Genomic DNA, 18,945 nt, shown 5'->3' with positions numbered 1-18,945 from the left:
CTTTAAGGAAGCAAGTTGCCCAAAGGATCAAACTTAGGCAAGAATAGCTGAATGTTATCAGCATATACTATAAAACCAATAACTAGAGAAGTTAACAGCTGGCAGACTGGAAGCAAAAAAATATTAAATAGAACCACTTAAAGACAATCCCTGCTGCACTCTGGGTGTCAAGGGCCCTTTGTGACAACTGTGAGCCACTTTTACTTGCTGTGTACAAGCAGCTAAAAAAATATAATCCACTTGACTATCATAGGATCAATTCCTATCTTATGAAGGTGTTGGAGGATCAGCATATGGTTAGCTATATCGAATTCTGAAGAAACATCAAGAGAAATCACTAGCATTGCGTACCCCTTACTCAAATGGACCATGTACGTATTTAATAAAGAGACTAGAAGTGTCTTAGTTCTGTGGTTTTTCTGAAAGCCAATTGGCACTTGCTGCACATCTGGACTGTCTCCTGACATAGAAGGTATAATCCTGTTCCCCCCTGCTTGTTGTTGTAGAATATTGCAAATTAATTGTCCATCTGGACCGGGATAACTTTGTTGGCCAACCAATCTCTGAAAGCCTTCAGAGCATACCAGTGCCCATAACACTAGCAAATATGTCAGAGGAAGCTTTTCTAAGCAGACCAAATTCCCTGAGTGCAGAGCCCCACCCCAGTTTAGAAAGATTCATGGTTAGAACAATTTAGACTGGAGGAATCTGAAAGTGAATGCTCCTAGCCAGATTGCAATTGATCCGCCACCAGGACAGGGATCCCATGAGAAACTGCATAATACAAATGCTTCTCAGAGATCCTGAGTGTTTTGAAGCCACTGTGATCTGAGGATCCATTAGGCTCTCCTAATATGGAAAGTGTCTAACCACTTCAACATGCTCCATGCTGATGCCTACTGACTCACTTGAATCCCTTCCACTGCACATATCAACACAACAACCCTCTGTTTTGAAAGGGAGGCTCATGCCTGAGTCATGTCTAGCAGTGCTCTAATAAATTCCAATTGAGATGACAGGCTTAAGTGGGACTCGGAGTAGTTTATGATGAACCATAGTAACTCCAAAGCCCGGATGGTTCTGCGTATTGATTCTGTAGCACCAGCCTAAGTCGTGCTCTGACCCACTCAATCATCAGACAGAGTAACAGATGAACCCCGAGTTTGCACAGATGCACGGCCTCCACAGCAAGACATTTTGTGAAGACATTTGGAGTTCATGCTTGGCTGAAAGGCAGCACATGATACTGAAGGTGACAATCCCCTACAACTCAGAGCTATTTTCTGTGACCTGGAAATCTCTCTACTTGGGTGCAAGCATCCTTGAGATTGGTAAAACATAGCCAGTCCCCTTTTTACAAAAGGAGAATTACGGTGCCCGGGGACAACCATTTTGAACTTTTCCTTTTTCAGAAAATTTCTCAAAGCTCTTAGGTCTAAGATTGAGCAGAGTCTTCCTATTTTCTAAGGAAGCAGGAAATACTTGGAGTAGAATCTTTGCCCTCTTTCCCTTAGTGGAACAGAATCAACCACATTGGTCTCTAAGAGGGAGGAAAATTCCTTTTGTAACAATTCCTGATGCAGAAACGTCCCACAAGCAATGTCTGGAGGGCAAGTTGGAGGGACACCCAAGAGATGTAATTTGAACTCTTTTTTGCTGCTGCGGACCCACAAATCTGAAGTTACACTGGGACAATGATTACATAAAACATCAGCTAGCCTTCAACAGAAGATCATTTGGTACAGATACCAAGATCTGGGTTATGCTCTGTGTTCCAATCAGAACCCCATCCCAGATTTTGACTGTGTTACTGGGAGTGGCTTCAGGGTCATCTGTTGCCTTAGATGGGTGCAAAAGGCCTGCTGTGTATGGGATTGAGGAGGTAGAGAAAAATGCTTCCTCAGATGGAAGGAGTGTCTCATTGGCCCCCATATTTAGGTACCTCCAGACAGAGGAAGGCAGATCTGGCATGACTGTGGAGAGACATTGAAGCATTGTACAGTGCTCATGGATCTGCACCACTACTTTCTTCATTTAAAGCCCCAGTTATTTAAACATTAATCAAACACAACTTGAAAACTAGAAGCAATAATGTAAGAAGTTGAGAACAATGTAAGTAACTTTTCTTTAAACAGAACTGGTGACAGACAAAATGATAAAATGACACTTAAAAAAAAGACAAATCATTAAGTTGGTGATCCCAATATTTCAAATCTCAGACTTCATATTAATTTCAGATATACATAACTTGAAGCATTTCAACTAAAGATTTAAATGATTTATTTCAAACAAAAATGGTCTCACCTGTACTAAGTACTTCTGACTTCCATACATCACATACTGAGGTGCAAGACTATAGATCATATAATTAGTATGTAGAACAATCAACAGAAGTATCATGCAGAGAAAAAGAAGTGCTTGGGGACGAGTTCGACCTCTTCTAATCTTGTATAACTACAAATGTAAAAAAAAAAAAAAAAAATACATATAAAAATATTAACAGATGACAATTTTGTGCATGACAGCAAATCTGAGTTCTCCATCAAAGATAAAACATTTTTACTATATGACTTTATTAGTGTCCATTTTACAGATTAGTGTCAAAAATCTCTCATTCAGTGAAGAATTTTATTTTTATTTATTTTATTTAAGGTTTTTTTATACCGGCATTCAAGAACTCGTTCTCATCATGTCGGTTTACAGAAAACAGGGGTGCAAAAATATAACCAAAAACATAAATAAACATGGAGAAGAGAAGCAGTTACAATTAACAAGGGTTCATGAACTGGGACTATAAGAAATAAAAGAGATAGATGAGGATAATTATATACAAGTGTACAATGTAAATAAGGAGTCCTCTATAAATACAAGAGAACAAAATAAATATGGAGTCCACTATTATTATTATATATTATATATATTATTATTATATATTATTATATTATTATTATTATATTATTATATTATATAAATATTATATAAATATATTATTATATTATATAATTATATAAATATATTATTATATTATTATTATTATTATATTATTAGTATATATTATTATTATATACTAAGAATGCCATAGTATAAGCAAAGTACACCCTTTTTTGAAATGCAGTAATATCATATTTTCTTTATTGGATACGACTTTAAACCAGGAAGGCCCTACACTCTTGGCTATAGGTAGGTGTTTCTTGGAAAAAATCAATTCCTTAGATTTTTTTTTTTTTAATTTACTGGGAGTTTTGATAAATTTGACATCATCTGCTGGAGTCTAAACATCTCTGATATTAGTTGGCCCTAAAAAATATCCAGCAGGAATTTCTTGATTCAACAAACTTAACTTTCATGAATCTTGGAGAAAACAATTTATTGAATGATAAACTTCTAAACTAAGAGTATCAAAATTCAGTCATATATTACTTAATCTGAAAGACCTGTTGCATCAAGTTCAATTAATTTCTTCCTTAAAACCTAGGAAAAATCAGAAGAAAACTCCAAATCTGAAATAAGCTGAAAATCTATGTGATCTGATTTCAATCTTAGATGATTCCTTCATCCTTACTCCTTGGCTTTTGTACCAAAACATGTACATGTTGAGCATTTGTATTTTTTTTTTTTTATTGTTATGTAACCCCCTTTTTAGGTGAAATACTCCTAGGGGCACACAATCTTATTTATATTTTCTGGGGCTGCTCCAGCTAGCTATTCATTCCCACACTGACTCTTGCTTATGGCCTAGATCAGCGATTCTCAACCGGTGTGTCGCGACACACTAGTGTGTCGCCAACCACCGGCTGGTGTGTCGCGTGCTCCCGGTCTCTCCCGCTGCTTTTTCTTCCCTGCTGCAGTTGCCGCCGGGCTATCAGAACGTTCAAGCCCAGCGGGAACGGCAGCGGTGCTAGAAGAAGCTCTGGCACCCGTGGCTGACCTTTTTATCTTCCCGTGCCCCCCCCCCCCCCCCCCGTGACCTGGAATAGGAAGTGATACGCGGTGCGCGGGAAGGAGAAAGAGCCGGCCCGTGCCGCGTGGAAAAGTAGCAACGGCGGCAGCAGCAGCAGCAGCATTTGAAGCAGCCGGAAAGGAGACAGCAGCATGAGCCTCCCGCGGCCGATGGGATTCTTCTTTCTTGGCCTGCGGGGGCTGGAGGAGGAGGCTGCTGCAGCTACCATTTGTGCTCGGGGGGGAGGAGGAAGTGAATGAGAGAAAGAGAGAGAAGCAGCCAGCCAGCTTGTGTGTAAGTGAGAGAATGTATTTGATTGAGAGACTGTGTGTGATTGAAACTGGTCAGAGAGCTGATGTGTGTGCATATGTGAGAAACAATGAAAGTGACTGCTCAAGGAGATGACTGATGTGTATGTGAGAGTGTGAGACAGTCAGGGATGTGACTGATGTGTGTGTGTGAGAGAGAGAAAAAGCATGGAAGTGAGAAATCTGGGTATGTGAGAAAGCATGGGAGTAAGAAGCCTGATTATGTGAGAGCGAGCATGGGAGTGGGAAGCCTGTGTGTGTGTGCATGCATGAGCGAGAGACTGGTTGGTAAGGTGACTGTGTGTGAGAGAAAGAGACTGGTGTGTGTGAATGTGAGAGAAAGCATGTGTGATTCAGGGAATGAGAAGCCTGTGCAGTGGAGAGCGAGCATGGAAATGAGAGAGAGACTGGTGTGTGTGTGTGTATGTGTGTGTAACAGAGAGAAATTGATTATGGGAATGAGAAGCCTGTGCATGTGAAGAGAGTGAGCATGGGAGTGAGAAACCTGGGTGTGTGTGAGACACAGCCTGGGAGGGAGAAGCCTGTATATGTAAGACAGAACATGGAAATGGGAAGCCTGTGTGTGTGTATGCATGAAAGAGATCAGGTGACTGGTGTGTGTGTGTGTGTGTGAGAGAGAGAGAGAAAGAAAGTGATTATGGGAATGAGAAGCCTGTGCATGTGAAGAGTGAGCATGGGAGTGAGAAACCTGGGTGTGTGTGAGACAGCATGGGAGTGAGAAGCCTGTATATCTGAAAGAGAACATGGGAGTGGGAAGCCTGTGTGTGTGTATGCATGAGAAAGATCAGGTGACTGGTGTGTGTCTGTGAGAGAAATAAAGTGATTATGAGAGTGATAAGCCCGTACATGTAAGTAGAACACAGGAGTGGGAAGCCTGTGTGTGTGTATGGCATGAGAGAAACTGTTCAGGAAGGTGACTGGTGTGTGTGTCAAAGACTGTTTGGGAGATGATTGGTGTGTGAGAGACAGAAACTGGTCATGGGGGCATGACTAGTATGGTGTGTGTGTGAGAGACATGGGACTAAGGAAGAGGACCATGAGTATAGAGCTTAGCCTCTACTGCTGCTTCTGCTGTGTGCTATGGCCTGCATGGAAGAGGAGTAGGAGAGCTGCTGGAGGGAGTAAGTAAAGGTGGCTTTTTAAGTTTATTTTTCTTGATTGACTGCCATTTTAATTATTTAATATTATGTGATGTGTCTGCTTTTTTCGAAATATTTTATTGGTGTTTGGAGAATTTTTAATAGTTTTTATGAGTTTTTAATTGTTGGATGTTATTCTGTTCATAGCTGTTTTGAAACATTTATTCTGCTTATTAGTATAGTTTTACAATTATTTCTGTGTGGGGATCTATAGCTGCTTGCTAGTTCTGTTTTCCTAATAAGAGGTGTATTGGTTTTTAGGGCCTGATTTAATATTTGTAGTGTTGCCTTTTCATAGATAGGGTTGCTCCTGTTTGAGTGTATTCCATAATACAGGTGTAACTGTGTGCAGATTAGTTTATGTGCATTACTACAGATCCTGGGAGTATGTTAGGTCGGTTCTGTGTCTGTTACCGAGATGATATATTTTACTAGCATGTAAGCGTTTTATCAGTCTTTGTTGTGTTTTCTCAAGAGGACATGCATTGGTGGTAAACTGCTGTCTTTTCATAAGTAGGGCTATTGAGCCTGGAAGTAGAAGGAGTTTGAGTTGCTGTTACTGCGATGACACCAGAACATCTTTTTTGTAGGGTGAGTTGTACGGGGAATGTCATAATTTTGCTTTACATCCATTATTGTGGGTCAGGGGGGTTCCCGTGGATGCAAACTGTACTTTTACATCTAGCCCCGTGACGATCATGGGTCAGTGTGTCAAGCATGTGAGAACCATCTGTCAGGTGTGTCCCGACAGAAAAAAGGTTGAGAACCACTGGCCTAGATGATGAAAGATGGTTGCCAGTGTGTATGTTGTACTTTAGATGCTTTCCATGAGGTGAGAGACTGAAAGAATTAGACAGGACCAAGTCTAGATGTTAAAATAAAGTTTACCGATTCTTAACATCAAATTAAAGTCTATTGTATAAAATGATTTGTGTACATCTGACTGTAGTTACAGGGTTTCTGTGTAGGTAGATGTCCTTATTACAGATCTCTGGGAAGAGCCCATTGTGATTTTAAATGCTCTTACTCTTCAACGGCTGGGCTGTGGGACAAATCCCATATTAAGAAACCTTCTCTCCCGTGGACACCCAGCCTGTCTTATTTCCTTGGGGGGAAATTTGGATGGGATCTCCTTCTCTCCCTCTTCCTTGGATTCAGTTTTTCATTTTTCTTCTAGGCTACGCCCAGCACTGAAATCCTTGTGGAGAAGGGGGATCCAAAAAACCTTTCTACTACTCTTGTTACCAAAATTACTATAAGTCTTTATTTGGATAGCTTCTCTGCCTTCATTGTCTCTCGCAGCAGGATCCATCACTGGTGTAGTGAGTGGAGTAGGCTACAGTCGTTGGTCTCTTGAAGACAGCCCCTTGCCCCAAAGGGGTATCAGGCTTAAAAGGTCTATCTCCTTCTGGCAGGGAGTGCGGTATCTCTTCTAAAAGAAAACTCTTTTGGGCAAGGCTGGGAGGCCCTACCAGAGTATGGAAAAAATACATGTCTCTGCAGCTGCTCTCTCTAACTGACCCCCCAAGTGTTAAAATGGCTGGGCTAAACAGCACTTAGTTATCCAAACAGAATCTCCAGGTGGCAGGGTCTGAAGGATGTGGATGGCTCCCTTTCTATGTGTGTTCTAAAGACAGGTTATACAGGGATAGTGGCCAGATCAGATAGGGGTGCCAGTTATATCACATGAAGTGGTGAGTTTGACATATACTATTTTTTCTTTTAAGGTAGCTTATAAAATGCAGTTACTTACTTGTTCTTCAGGGGCAGAAGGGTGAGAGTCCATACACACAAAGCTCTTAAAAGCTTTGAGCATGCCCTACTGGGCATGTGCAGTCCTGACCATTCTCCTACATCCTATGTAGGGGTCCCCTCAGTCCATGATAAAGATAAGACTTGGAGAAACCAACTCCAAGGGAAGGCAGGAGAAGATATTCTCCTGTCCTCAAAGAATACCTACTATGGGTAAGTAGATTTATTTTCTCTTAGCAGTCATTACACATGGCAAATCCCAAGTTGTAGGCTGCCCCAAACAATTAAAAGAAAAAACAAAACTCAAGACAATGCCAACGGTCAGACTATTTTTGGTGGCAACAGGCCATCTTAACACTTTTTTTTTTAATGGTAGACAGCATCCAAATAACAGCACTAAAAGAGATGGAGTTGGGTTTTACACCACAAAGACTCCATAGGACAGACTGGCAAAATGCCATCATGTTGGAAGCCAGTGCTGAAAAAGAAGTAAGATGCAAACATGCAAAAAGAATTCCGTGCAACAGCTTTTCAGACCTCCTCGATGGAAGCAGATCTCAGGTGGGCTATCAACACTGGCATGGCTCTAAAACTTGGTCTATCAGATCCAGACTTACCTGTAAATAACATACATATATGTAATCTATTAGCCAAACAGAAGTAAAGTGCTTGGCTATAGCCAATCCAAACTTATTGAAGTCAAACAAAACAAAAAGCTGGGTGGACTATCTGATGGCTTTCCTTCACACCATAGAAGGCTACATTTCCCTTATAATCTAGACCACACTGCTCATTTACATTTATGGACTCCGACATAAATGTAGGCAGAAAACAGGATACATGTTTAGAAATGCTATCATGAAAAAATCTGTATAAAAGCAAATATGCTATTAGGGCCTAGAGCTCACCAACTCTGCAAGCCATAGTGACTGCATTAAATATATTTATTTATTTAGGAACACAAATCACCTTACAGATTACATTAAATCTCTCAAAGTGATGTACATCGGACTGGAAGAACTATTTAATGAGCCATTAAACTGTTAGAAACAGGGCAAACCAGTGGTGTAGTCAGAAATGAATTTTTTAAGGTCCCAAGGTTAACATGGGTGGGCAGTTGACATTAGGTCTATGCACTACTAGTAGTATTCTTATCGATAAATAATGCCTTACAGTGCACCTGACAATGGATTTCTTTTCTTTTTTTTTTGACAAAATCATTTTTATTTCCAGGATCTGCAAATCAGGACCACTGAGTAAACAATAAGGCAACTACAACAACATTACAACTACAACCAGTACTCAGGTGCCACGACCCGCATGTACCCTTCATTTTTATTTTCTACAACTGCAAGACTTTGGCAGCAACCACACAGTCCCACCTTCATTTATAACCACCACATGCATCAACAGTCAACACCCCTTTAGCCCCTTCCCCCCCCCCCCCCACTCGGGAGTCCAGATAATGGAGACCTGTGCAGGCCCCAGACAAAGTGCACCAGTAGTGTCCATCTACAACCGGAAAAAGGGAGAGGGTGCAGCAATCGATGACGGAAATCATTGCCAGGCTTTCTGGTATCCAGTGGATAATAGGTAGTTTTGTACAACCTTGGGTAGTAAAGAGAAACAGGCGGACCAATATTCGCAATAGGGATTAACATGTGGGCGAGTAGTTGTAAGAACGGCTAACCTCTCCATTTCCATAGCTGAGGCAAGTCGAAAGTACCAGGCTTGAAGTGTGGGACATGTAGCAGTCTCGATCCACGTAGGTAATATCGTGTGGCATGCAAGAAGGATGGCGGTTCACTCAAATTTGTCCATTGCCACGTCAGACACAGTCACATTTCCCCATACGCCAGACAAGAGAAGGCGGCCAGACCGTCTGAGATTGACCTTGAGACACTGCAATGATTGCGAGGACCCCGTCCCAGAATACCTTCTGAAGGGGATACCATAATCACTAGTCAGAGAGGCAAAGTCAACCACTGTAGGTGAGTCCTTTTGGTAGAAGTGGAAAAGAAATGGTAATCCTCTTTGTAGCCAATCAAATATTGCTTGGTAATCCTGTCCTGGTACAAAGTTCCTGTTGCCTAGGAGCAGAAGCAGTAGGGAGGTCGTCCCGACAAGTCGCCCCTGAGCCCGAAGCCATCTCCAAGCTAAACGGCAGGGCCGTACAAGTCTCATGGAAACGTCCAGGTTGCGAAGCGCTGCGGTGTCATCTTGTAACAGAAATAAGGGGGCCCAGGGGGCGGTCATATTAGTTATCAGTCCATCCTCACAGTAGGCGTATTGATCAAGTATCCACTCCCCCACAAACTGGAGTTGGCAAGCTACATTCTACAGGCGGAAGTCAGGCAAACCCAGTCCCCACGTATCCCTGGAATACATCATAATTGGATATCTCAACTGAGTCTTTCCCCCCGCCCAAAGAAACTTCTGAAAAGTTTGCTGTAACCAAATGACATCACTGTTTTTCAGCCAACAGGGGAGCATATGGAGTTTATAGAGCAATTTGGGTACAATTGCCATCTTAAGGAGGGCACACCGTCCAAAGAACGAAAGGGGCAGAGGGTGCCAAGCCTTTAATTGGGCTCCCAGGCTGGTCAAGGTGCTTTTTATGTTGAGGGAATAAAACTCCGTCAAATCTCTTGGGATTCATACCCCCAGATATTTGATTTTACCGGGCGCCCAAGTAAAGGGAAACTCACCAGGCCATGTACGCGGCAGCTGGGAGTCAAGCGAAAGGGCCTCTGATTTGGAAAAGTTTATAGTGAGCCCTGCAAGCTCCTTGAAGTGAGCAAAACTTTGAAGGATAGCTGGAACACTCAGTCGAGGCTTGCCCACAAACAACAGAATATCTTCTGCGAACATCGCTAATTTCATTTGATGTTTCCCAATACGGAGTCCCCAAAACTCTCTGTCCTGTCGAAGATGAATAGCTAGGTGTTCCAGGGCTAGTACAAACAAAAGGGGGGGACAAGGGACAGCCCTGGTGCACCCCACAGTGGAGAGAAACTATTCTGTCAATGTACCATTAATAAGGATCTTGGCACTGGGAGCAGCATATATAAGGCCTTTAACCAGGTAAGAAAGTTCCCCTGCAAGCCAGTTGTGCAGACTCCAGAAGAGATACTCCCAGGAGAGAGTCGAAAGCCTTTTTGGCATCAAGATTCAAAATGAGGGCTTCGACTTGTGAGTGGTAGCTCAGGGCCGCAATCAGTCTCCAGACGTTTTTAACCCCCTAGTCCCCGCACAAAACCGGTTTGATCAGAGTGTATAAGGGTAGGGAGAATCACGTTCAGCCGGGCTGCTAACACGGCCGCAAATATTTTTAAAGCATTATTTATCAGGGAGATGGGGCGATAGGATCCCACTTCTTGGAGATCTTTCCCGGGCTTAGGGAGAAGTATAATGGTGGACTGATTTTCTACTGCATTTATCGCATGCCCCGAAAGTAAACCATTTAGGTATTGCCCTAGAACTGGGAGCACTGGGAACTTCAGAATCTTATAAAATTCGGGGCCCAAGCCATCATTTCCCGCCACCTTTCCAGGCTTCAGTCCATGAATAATCGCATGGAGTTCACTATCTCAAATAGGTCGTTTCAACAACAGCTGGTGGTCTCTTGTTAGTTTGGGCCAGGAAAAGTTTTGAAAAAACAGTGAGGATGCTTCTAAATTGCTAGGTTTTGCCCCATACAAGCCCCAGTAGTATTTTAAAAATCTCTCAGCAATGGCTGACACCATAGTTTTAGGAACTCTCCCCTTGTCCTTTATACTGGTAATAATTGTCTTTTGTCCCCTCGCTTTAATTAACCATGCCAGAAGCTTACTGGGCTGGTTACCGTGTTGGTAAAGTTGAAATTTATAGTAACAGAGGGACTTGGAGGCCCTCTGGTGCAACAGTATGTTCAGTGTCTCCCTAATGCCATCAACTATCTGTTTGGTGGAGGCCGACAAGGATTACATGTGCTGTAATTGGGCCTGTTTAAGTTCTGCAGTTAGGGTCAATATATCGTTATGTTTTTTGTTTTGGGTTGCTACATAAGCAATAATGGCTCCCCTCATAACCGCCTTCTCAGCATCCCAACGCACAGACGGAGACACACCCGGTTGCGAGTTATTATGTACATATTCTTCCCATTGCTCTTTTAAATATTGATGAAACCCTCTATCCAACATGAGGCCCAGGGGCATGTGCCAAGAGAAGGGCAGTTTAGGCAGAGGTCTAATACCAATGCTTACCGAAACCGGTGCATGATCTGATAAGGCTACCGCGCCGATGGTAGCTGCTTTCGCTCTGGGGAAGAGGGAGTCAGATCTCAAGAAGTAATCTAACCAGGAGTAGGAATTGTGAGGGTGTGAAAAAAAGGTATAGTCCCACTCCCCCGGGTGGAGGGCCCTCCAAATATCCATCAAGCCCAATTTTTTACAGACAAAGTTGACTCCCAGATTGTGATCATGACGGTCTATAACCTTGGGGGGGAGATTACAATCCTCCTGCTTATTCGGCACAATGTTAAAGTCGCCTCCGAGTAACAGGGCGTAATGAGAAAGCTCGGCCAAGATCCATATCAAGAGAGCATAAAAGTCATGGGAGTATACATTTGGCGCATATATGTTGTAAAGAGCTATCCATTGTTGATGGCACGTCCTTGTGACAATAATATACCTGCCTTCATCATCATGCCACACTTTGTCCACTTGAAAGGGTAATTGTTTGTGGAGCAGAATAGCCACACCCCGCTTCCGTGAAGAGTAGGAGGAAAAAAAACATTGTCCTACCCACTCTCTGCACAGCTTAGCGTGTTCTGTGCTTGTCAGGTGAGTCTCCTGGAGAAACACCACCTGAGAACCAAGTCTCTTAAAGGCCATTAATAATTTCTCTCTCTTAATAGGGGAGTGGATACCATCCACATTCAAGGAAGTAAATTTTATAGTAGCCATCAAAGTCAATCAGGCAGGGAGAGGTCTCCCCGAGGCAGATTGTGGGAAAAATTTTAACCAAAATGTCCCTGCGGCTCCCCAGCCTGAGCCGCCAGGATCAAAAGGGGTAGTAAGCACAGGCGGGGATGAAAATTCAAGCACAAATGCATTGCAAAACATTACAGTATGTACTCCTCCCAAGCCCCCCTGCCCCCCACTTCCCATCCCGTCCCCCACAGCCATATACACATGTACCACACATACATCCTCTCAAACCAGCCATACATACCAGTCAGCTCCAAGAGGCACAGGCCACAAGCACTCCCCACTTAATAGGAAGCGCCGACCGCTTTCTCTGACCCCCTGCCATGACAGATCATAGGCAACAGAAAAGGCACAATAACATAAGAGTGTAACCATTGAGTCCTGATAGACAACTGAGAAGTGGGTGATGTACTCCAGTACACCCCTGCAAATAATAAAGGCCCATGCCTTAACAAGCGAGGTCCTGACCAATTCCCTGGGCCTTATGAGTCTCGGTCGCTCTCCGTCCCCGGGCTCAGGGGGGAAAAAACCCCAAAATTATTCCCCTTGGCCGGGGGGAGGAGATTCAAAAGCCAGTTAAAGGAACCAGAGCTACATCTGTTATGTAACAGAGCAGTAGGGACCCCATTCCAACTTTGCTTGTTTGGGCTGTTGTGAATCATAGGTTCTGCACCCTGCGCTTTCAGCATCTCCAGACCGGAGAAGTAAGAATCTCATTGTGGGGCCTTCGGTGGCAGAATGGACAGAAAGTAAGTAGCTTGCTGGTGAAGAACAGTGTCCGATTTGCGTGTTGTATGTGCAGCTTAGCCGGTTAAAGCAGTGTGAAGGTGATGCCGCGTTTATGGAGTTCCATGCACGCCGGGGCCATTGTTTTGCATTGTGCAGTTACCGCGGCTGAGAAATCATTGAAGAGAAGTATTCTGCTGCCCAGGCACTCAAGGGCAGGATGTTTCCTGTATTCTCTCATGAGCTGGACCTTGTGAAGCCAATTAAGGATGCGGGCCATTACAGGGCGTGGTCACCCGCCAACTTCGCGTGACTGTCCCATCCTGTGGGCCCGCTTGCACTGCAGCGGTCCCATTAGCTGCGCCAGACCCAATTTATTTGGGAGCCATTCCTCCAAAAACACATAAATTTCACTGTCAGACACAGATTCCGGCAGTCCCACTATTCTGATGTTATTGCAGCGATTCCTATTTTCTTGATCCTTGATCAGCTCTAACAAGGTAGCTTGTTGGCTAATCAAAAACTGTACCTGTTATTCCGTGGCCACGAGGCGATCATCCTGCTCCCTCACATGCTGCTCCACTCTGTCCAGCCGTTTTGCCTGGCCTTCCACCGCAGCCTTAACGTAGTCCATGGCGGTTTGTATCTTGATTAATCTTTCGTCAAGAGCCGTGGAGACTCTCGACGAGATCTGAAGCAGCATGTCCTCAGAGATGATGCCAGCTGTTTCAGGTTGTCAGCCCTAGTCGCCATCTTAGGTGCGTGGCTTCGCCGCTCCGTGATGGTGCTGGCGTGCCGAGGGCGCATACCGCGCTCCCCGGCATCAAATTAGCCCACAAATATGGCGTTTTGGATCTACGGGTAAGAGGACCATGGTAGGCTGCGATTGGGGAGCTAAAATTTTGCTGAGATGAGAGGGGATTTGGGGACAGGGGCCACGGAGCTCGCTTTTCAAGCTTCCACAGCGGATGACGTCATCCCTGGAAGTCCAACACAATGGATTTCTAAGTAGCTTTATCATGAGTAAAGCTTCAAAATATTTTAATTCTATTAAGAGCACTTACCAGCATTAAAAATACCTTATTAATCTATATTAATTTATTTTATATTTATTTCAGTTTAGAAATACATATCATGTAAAAAGCAAACAAAGAACACTGAACAGAAATATCAGTTCCAATCATGTAATAAAACAAAGTGTATTCTTTTATGAATCCTTTTTCAAAAAATACAGAGCATATCGTAACTACAATAGAACAGCACTAATCATAATCATCATCATAAGAACTTAAGATTGGTAATAGGTGTAGCACAGAACTAGGACATGCAAAAAAAAATACATTAAATTCTGGTGCCACCTCAGGGAGAGCAAAACAAACTCCCTTCAATGCTAAACATTTTGTGAAGACAGACAAATCCTTACAAAAAAATAAAATAAAATAAAAACCAGTCATGTCTAGAACCTTGCCATACCATACCATGCCAGCAGTACCTCTCAGGATTCAAACAGCAGCAACCTTATCTATAGAAAGGCAGCAAAGGCAAGCATTACACCATGCCCTACAACACTAATATACCACCTAGTGGGTAAACAGAACAAGTATAACAGCTACAAATCCCTACAGAGAAACTGCACGCTAGCCAAAATACTGCACTTCTGTCACACATGGACAACACAGACAGACCCTTACTCAATATAGAATAAGGGACTACAAATTAGAAACAAGCACACAGACAAAACTGAAACAGAAGGCCTGAGAGACCAGACCAAACATTGAAGAAACAGCATAATAAAAATGATACGAAATCCATTCCCAAAGATGGTATATGTCAATAAATTATTTTTTTTATCTTTGTTATATGATCTTATTTTTCTAATCGGTTGGTCCCAGGCTCTTGGTTACCCCTTGTTTGTCTTTTCCTAATTCCTTTTTCATGGTCTCTTTTATTGTATTTCTTCTGTCTCCTCTTGTCTTCTTTCCTTCCTCCTTCATATTTATTTATTTATTTAAAGTTTTTCTATACCGGCATTCGTGATACAATCACATCATGCCAGTTTACATATAACAGGGGGTATAAAAACAGAAACAAAGAACATGTGCATAGAAAACTGTAAAGTTACATTAAAACAGGGTTTATCAAACTGGGGGAAGAAAGAGTAAGATGAACTGTACAATAATGGGATTAGTTATTTACATTATATTGTAGTGTCTCATTGAAGTTAAAGCTGTGCTTCAGTTAGGATCTGGGAAGGTTTGTTTAAACAGCCAAGTCTTAAGCCTTTTTCTGAAAGTTAGTAGGCAAGGTTCTTGTCTCAGATCTGAGGGAATAGAATTCCATATCGAGGGACCGGCTGTGGAGAAAGCCCGGTCTCTAAAAGTTAGATGGTGTGTGGATTTGGTTTGGGGAACGATTAGTGATCCTCATACACACACACAGACTCTCTCTCTCACATGCTTCCACTCTTGTATGCTCTCTCACATGTAGGTTCCCACTCCTCCCCCCCTCCACACAGACTCTTGCTCTCACATGCTGTTTTTCTCATGCAGGCTCCAATTCCTGCTCACAGACGCCCACAATCTCTATTACATTGTCTCACACACAGGTTCACATTCCCACACAAACACACAGGCACTCACAAGCTCTCTCTCATATACACAGGGTCTCACTCCCACACACACAGAGGCTCCCAATCTCAATGCTCTCTTTCCAATGCAGGCTCCCACTTTCACACACATATACACACACACACACAGGGTCTCACACCCACATGCTGTCTCTCTCTCTCAAAAACATTTTCTCCACTCCCACATGCTGTCTCATACACACATATCACTTCCCCCCCAGAAAGCCTCCCATTCACTCACAAACACAAAACCCAGGCAGTCTTGCCATCGGGAGCAGAAGGGGAAGTTGTACTGCTGCTCCTCCTCGTGTGCCGGCCTCTGCGCTATACAAAACTCTTGCGTCTAGCACTTTCTCTTTGCTAATCTTGTGCATTGCGAGATTAGCATAGAGCATGTGCTAGATACAAGAGCTTTGAATTCTGTAGTGCCAGCGTATGTGGTGACGCAGTCAAACCCATTCTCGGCGTTCTCTTTTCGGCCATTGGGGAGATGGGGTCCAGCAGCTGCCTCTCAGGCCTCATTCTCTTCCCAGATGCTGGGGGATGGGAACCACTGGTGGCCTCGTGGGCCTCCTTCTCTCCATCGCAAGTGGGACAGGGTCCACCAGATGCTTCCCAGGCCACCTCCCCACTTTCGCCGCTGCTCTGCTGACTCTCCACACCTGGAAGCACAGGGGCCCTGTGACAAGGGCCTCTCTTCTCAGGCCACAGGGTAATGCTAAGTGGGTGGGCTTGAACTCAAAGCGGGTGGGTCATGGCCCACCCAGACCCACCCATGGCTATGCCACTGGGACAAACAAAACAATGCAGTCATGTTGGTTAGCACTGTGACAGAGTAGGTGGACACCTGAGTTCTGATGCCTTTTATTCAAGTTTCAGTTGATATTTCATCAACATAGACAGGTCACCAATCAGAAATAGATTATAGAGTGATTGGGGTAATACCAAACCAAACAAAATCATGGAAGCTACATAACATTCTGGTGAATGGATTTGCTGGTCAAACAGAGTGAATGAGACTAAATTCCCTATGATAAGGGTCCTAGCTGTAGGATTGGAGTTTTTGATTGGACTGAAGGAAGGACTGGTTGAACAGTCATGAAGGGCTCTAGCTGATAAGATTGGTGTTATTTTGGATCAGACTGAAGGAAGGTCTGATTGAACAATCATATTTTAGATTTCTTCCAGAAGGTGGGGTAGCATGTTTCAAGGCGAATGGGCTGTGGAATCTCATTCCAGAGTTTGAGAGCATTATAGCTAAAGGTTTTCTGTCTAGTGCTGGACAGTTCTGCAGTAGTCAAAGGAGGGAAGACAAGAAGGGCCATCTGTGAAGAGCATAATTCTCTAGAAGGGGTGTAGGGCATCAGGAGCTGTGAGAGATATTCTGGGTCAAGTTTGTTCACATATTTGAAGGTGAAGCAGAGAATCTTAAATTTTAGCCTGGCTTTCAAGGGGAGTCAAAATAGTCATATAGGATGGCCTTAAGTTTTGGCACCCATCAAGAGTCTGGCAGAGGTGTTTTGTATGTACTGTAAACATTGCATGTTGGTCTTTGAGATACCAATTAATAGGGCACTGCAATAATCTAGTTGACGGGCAATTAAAGTATGGATGATTGAAACTAAGTTATTGCAATTGAGGTAATGGTGTAGTTGTCTAATCTGGCAGAGATGCAGGTCAGCTGCTTTTCTTTCTAGAGTCCAGAGGCTTGAAAGGTGCTTTTAGGTACCACAACGAGGTCCCATAACACAGCAGGAGATGGAAGGCTTCAGCTGAATCAAACCTGCATATAGTGGACAACTAAAGGCTGTACGGAGATGGATTTACCTTCTATATGGCGGTGATTAATGCCAATCGCTTGGAGATGAAAACTTATTAGCTGGTTCACAAACCCAACTAAGAGAGAAGTAGAAGGTCCTCAAAGCTTTTAAAAAGGAGATAGAGCAGCTTTTAAACTAGAACAAGGGGGAAAACAGACAGTCACTCAACAATGCATGGTTCGGAGGAATGTAACTTTAAAGGATACTAATGAAACAGGAGAGTTAGGGTATCCAGACAGAGAGTTTCCAATAAAAGCAAACATGGTCCATGTGCCTATATGTCAAAAATTCACCTGAGCTAAAGATTTCCAAATTATCCCTAACAACTGAAGAGCAGGCTGTTAATACAAACAAAAAAAACACACTTTGAAATGTCTGTATGCCAATGCCAAAAGTCTAAGAAGTAAGATGGGAGAGTTAGAGTGTTAAGTAGTAAATGATGAGATTGACATACTTGGCATCACAGAGACCTGGTGGAAGGAGGATAACCAATGGGACAGTGCTATATCAGGGTACAAATTATATCGCAATGACAGGGAGGATCAACTTGATTGGGGTGGGCAAAGACATTAATAAAAAATAAAAAGTAAGAATATGGATATTTTTTAAGAAAAATGGCTAATTGAAATTAAGAGAAGAAAAATAAAGGTTTTTTGCCACCCTCTTTTTTGAATACTATGTTAATGAAGGTGAATGACTGAGAAGATCAGTTGGTTCTCTTCCATATACAACATCTGGTTTGCTGACACCTTAATTTAGGCTTTTCGATTTGTGGATCATGTGATTTTCTAGATTCCCCCTTTTTTGGAAGATTTCAATTACCCCAATATTGTCTGGGTAAATGTAACATCAGGACTTGCTAGAGACAAAGTTGCTGGATGTAATAAATGACTGCTTCATGGGGCAATTGGTTCAGACACCAACGAGAGGGGGAACTATTTTAGATTTAATTCTTAGTGGAACACAGGATTTGGTGAGAGAGGAAACTTGGCAATAGTGATCATAACATGATCAAATTTAAACTAATAACTGAAAGGGGAACAATAGGTAAATCTACTCTAACACTAAATTTTCAAAAGGGAAATTTTGATAAAATGAAGAAAAAAGTTAGAAAAAAACTGAAAAGTGCAGGTGCAAAGGTTAAAAATATTCAACAGCCATGGACATTGTTTAAAACTACATTCCTAGATGCGCAGACCAGATGTATTCCATGCTTTAAGAAAGGTGGAAGGAAGGCAAAATGATTACCGGCATGGTTAAAAGGTGAGGTGAAAGAGGCTATTTTAGCCAAAAAAACATCCTTCAAAAACTGGAAGAAGGATCCATTTGAAGAATATAGGATAAAGAATAAGCATTGTCAAGTTAAGTGTAAAACATTGATAAGACAGGCAACGAGAGAATTTGAAATGAAGTTGGCTGTAAAGGAAAAAACTCATAAGAAAAACTTTAAATATATCCGAAGCAAGAAACCTGTGAGGGAGTCGGTTGGACCGTTAGATGACTGAGGGGTTAAAGGGGATCTTAGGGAAGATAAGGCCATTGCAGAAAGACTAAATTATTTCTTTGCTTCCGTGTTTACTAATGAGGGTGTTGGAGAGATACCAGTTCCGGAGATGGTTTTCAATGGTGAGAGTCAGACAAAC

The 18,945-nt window shown here is 42.8% G+C and overlaps 1 protein-coding gene across 3 annotated transcripts in view; it reads right to left on the bottom strand.

Moving 5' to 3' along the window:
- LMBRD1 (LMBR1 domain containing 1) overlaps positions 1-18,945 on the bottom strand; it is a 591,116-nt gene that overhangs the window by 176,973 nt on the left and 395,198 nt on the right. For all 3 annotated transcript variants that reach the window (XM_029595663.1, XM_029595662.1, XM_029595664.1), the window contains exon 13: positions 2,305-2,454. In XM_029595663.1, coding sequence (XP_029451523.1) covers positions 2,305-2,454 — 150 coding nt within the window. The remainder of the gene's footprint in view (positions 1-2,304; positions 2,455-18,945) is intronic.

Source organism: Rhinatrema bivittatum, chromosome 3, assembly GCF_901001135.1.
Source record: "Rhinatrema bivittatum chromosome 3, aRhiBiv1.1, whole genome shotgun sequence".
NCBI lineage: Eukaryota > Metazoa > Chordata > Amphibia > Gymnophiona > Rhinatrematidae > Rhinatrema > Rhinatrema bivittatum.
This window is presented reverse-complemented; position numbering and strand designations above follow the sequence as displayed.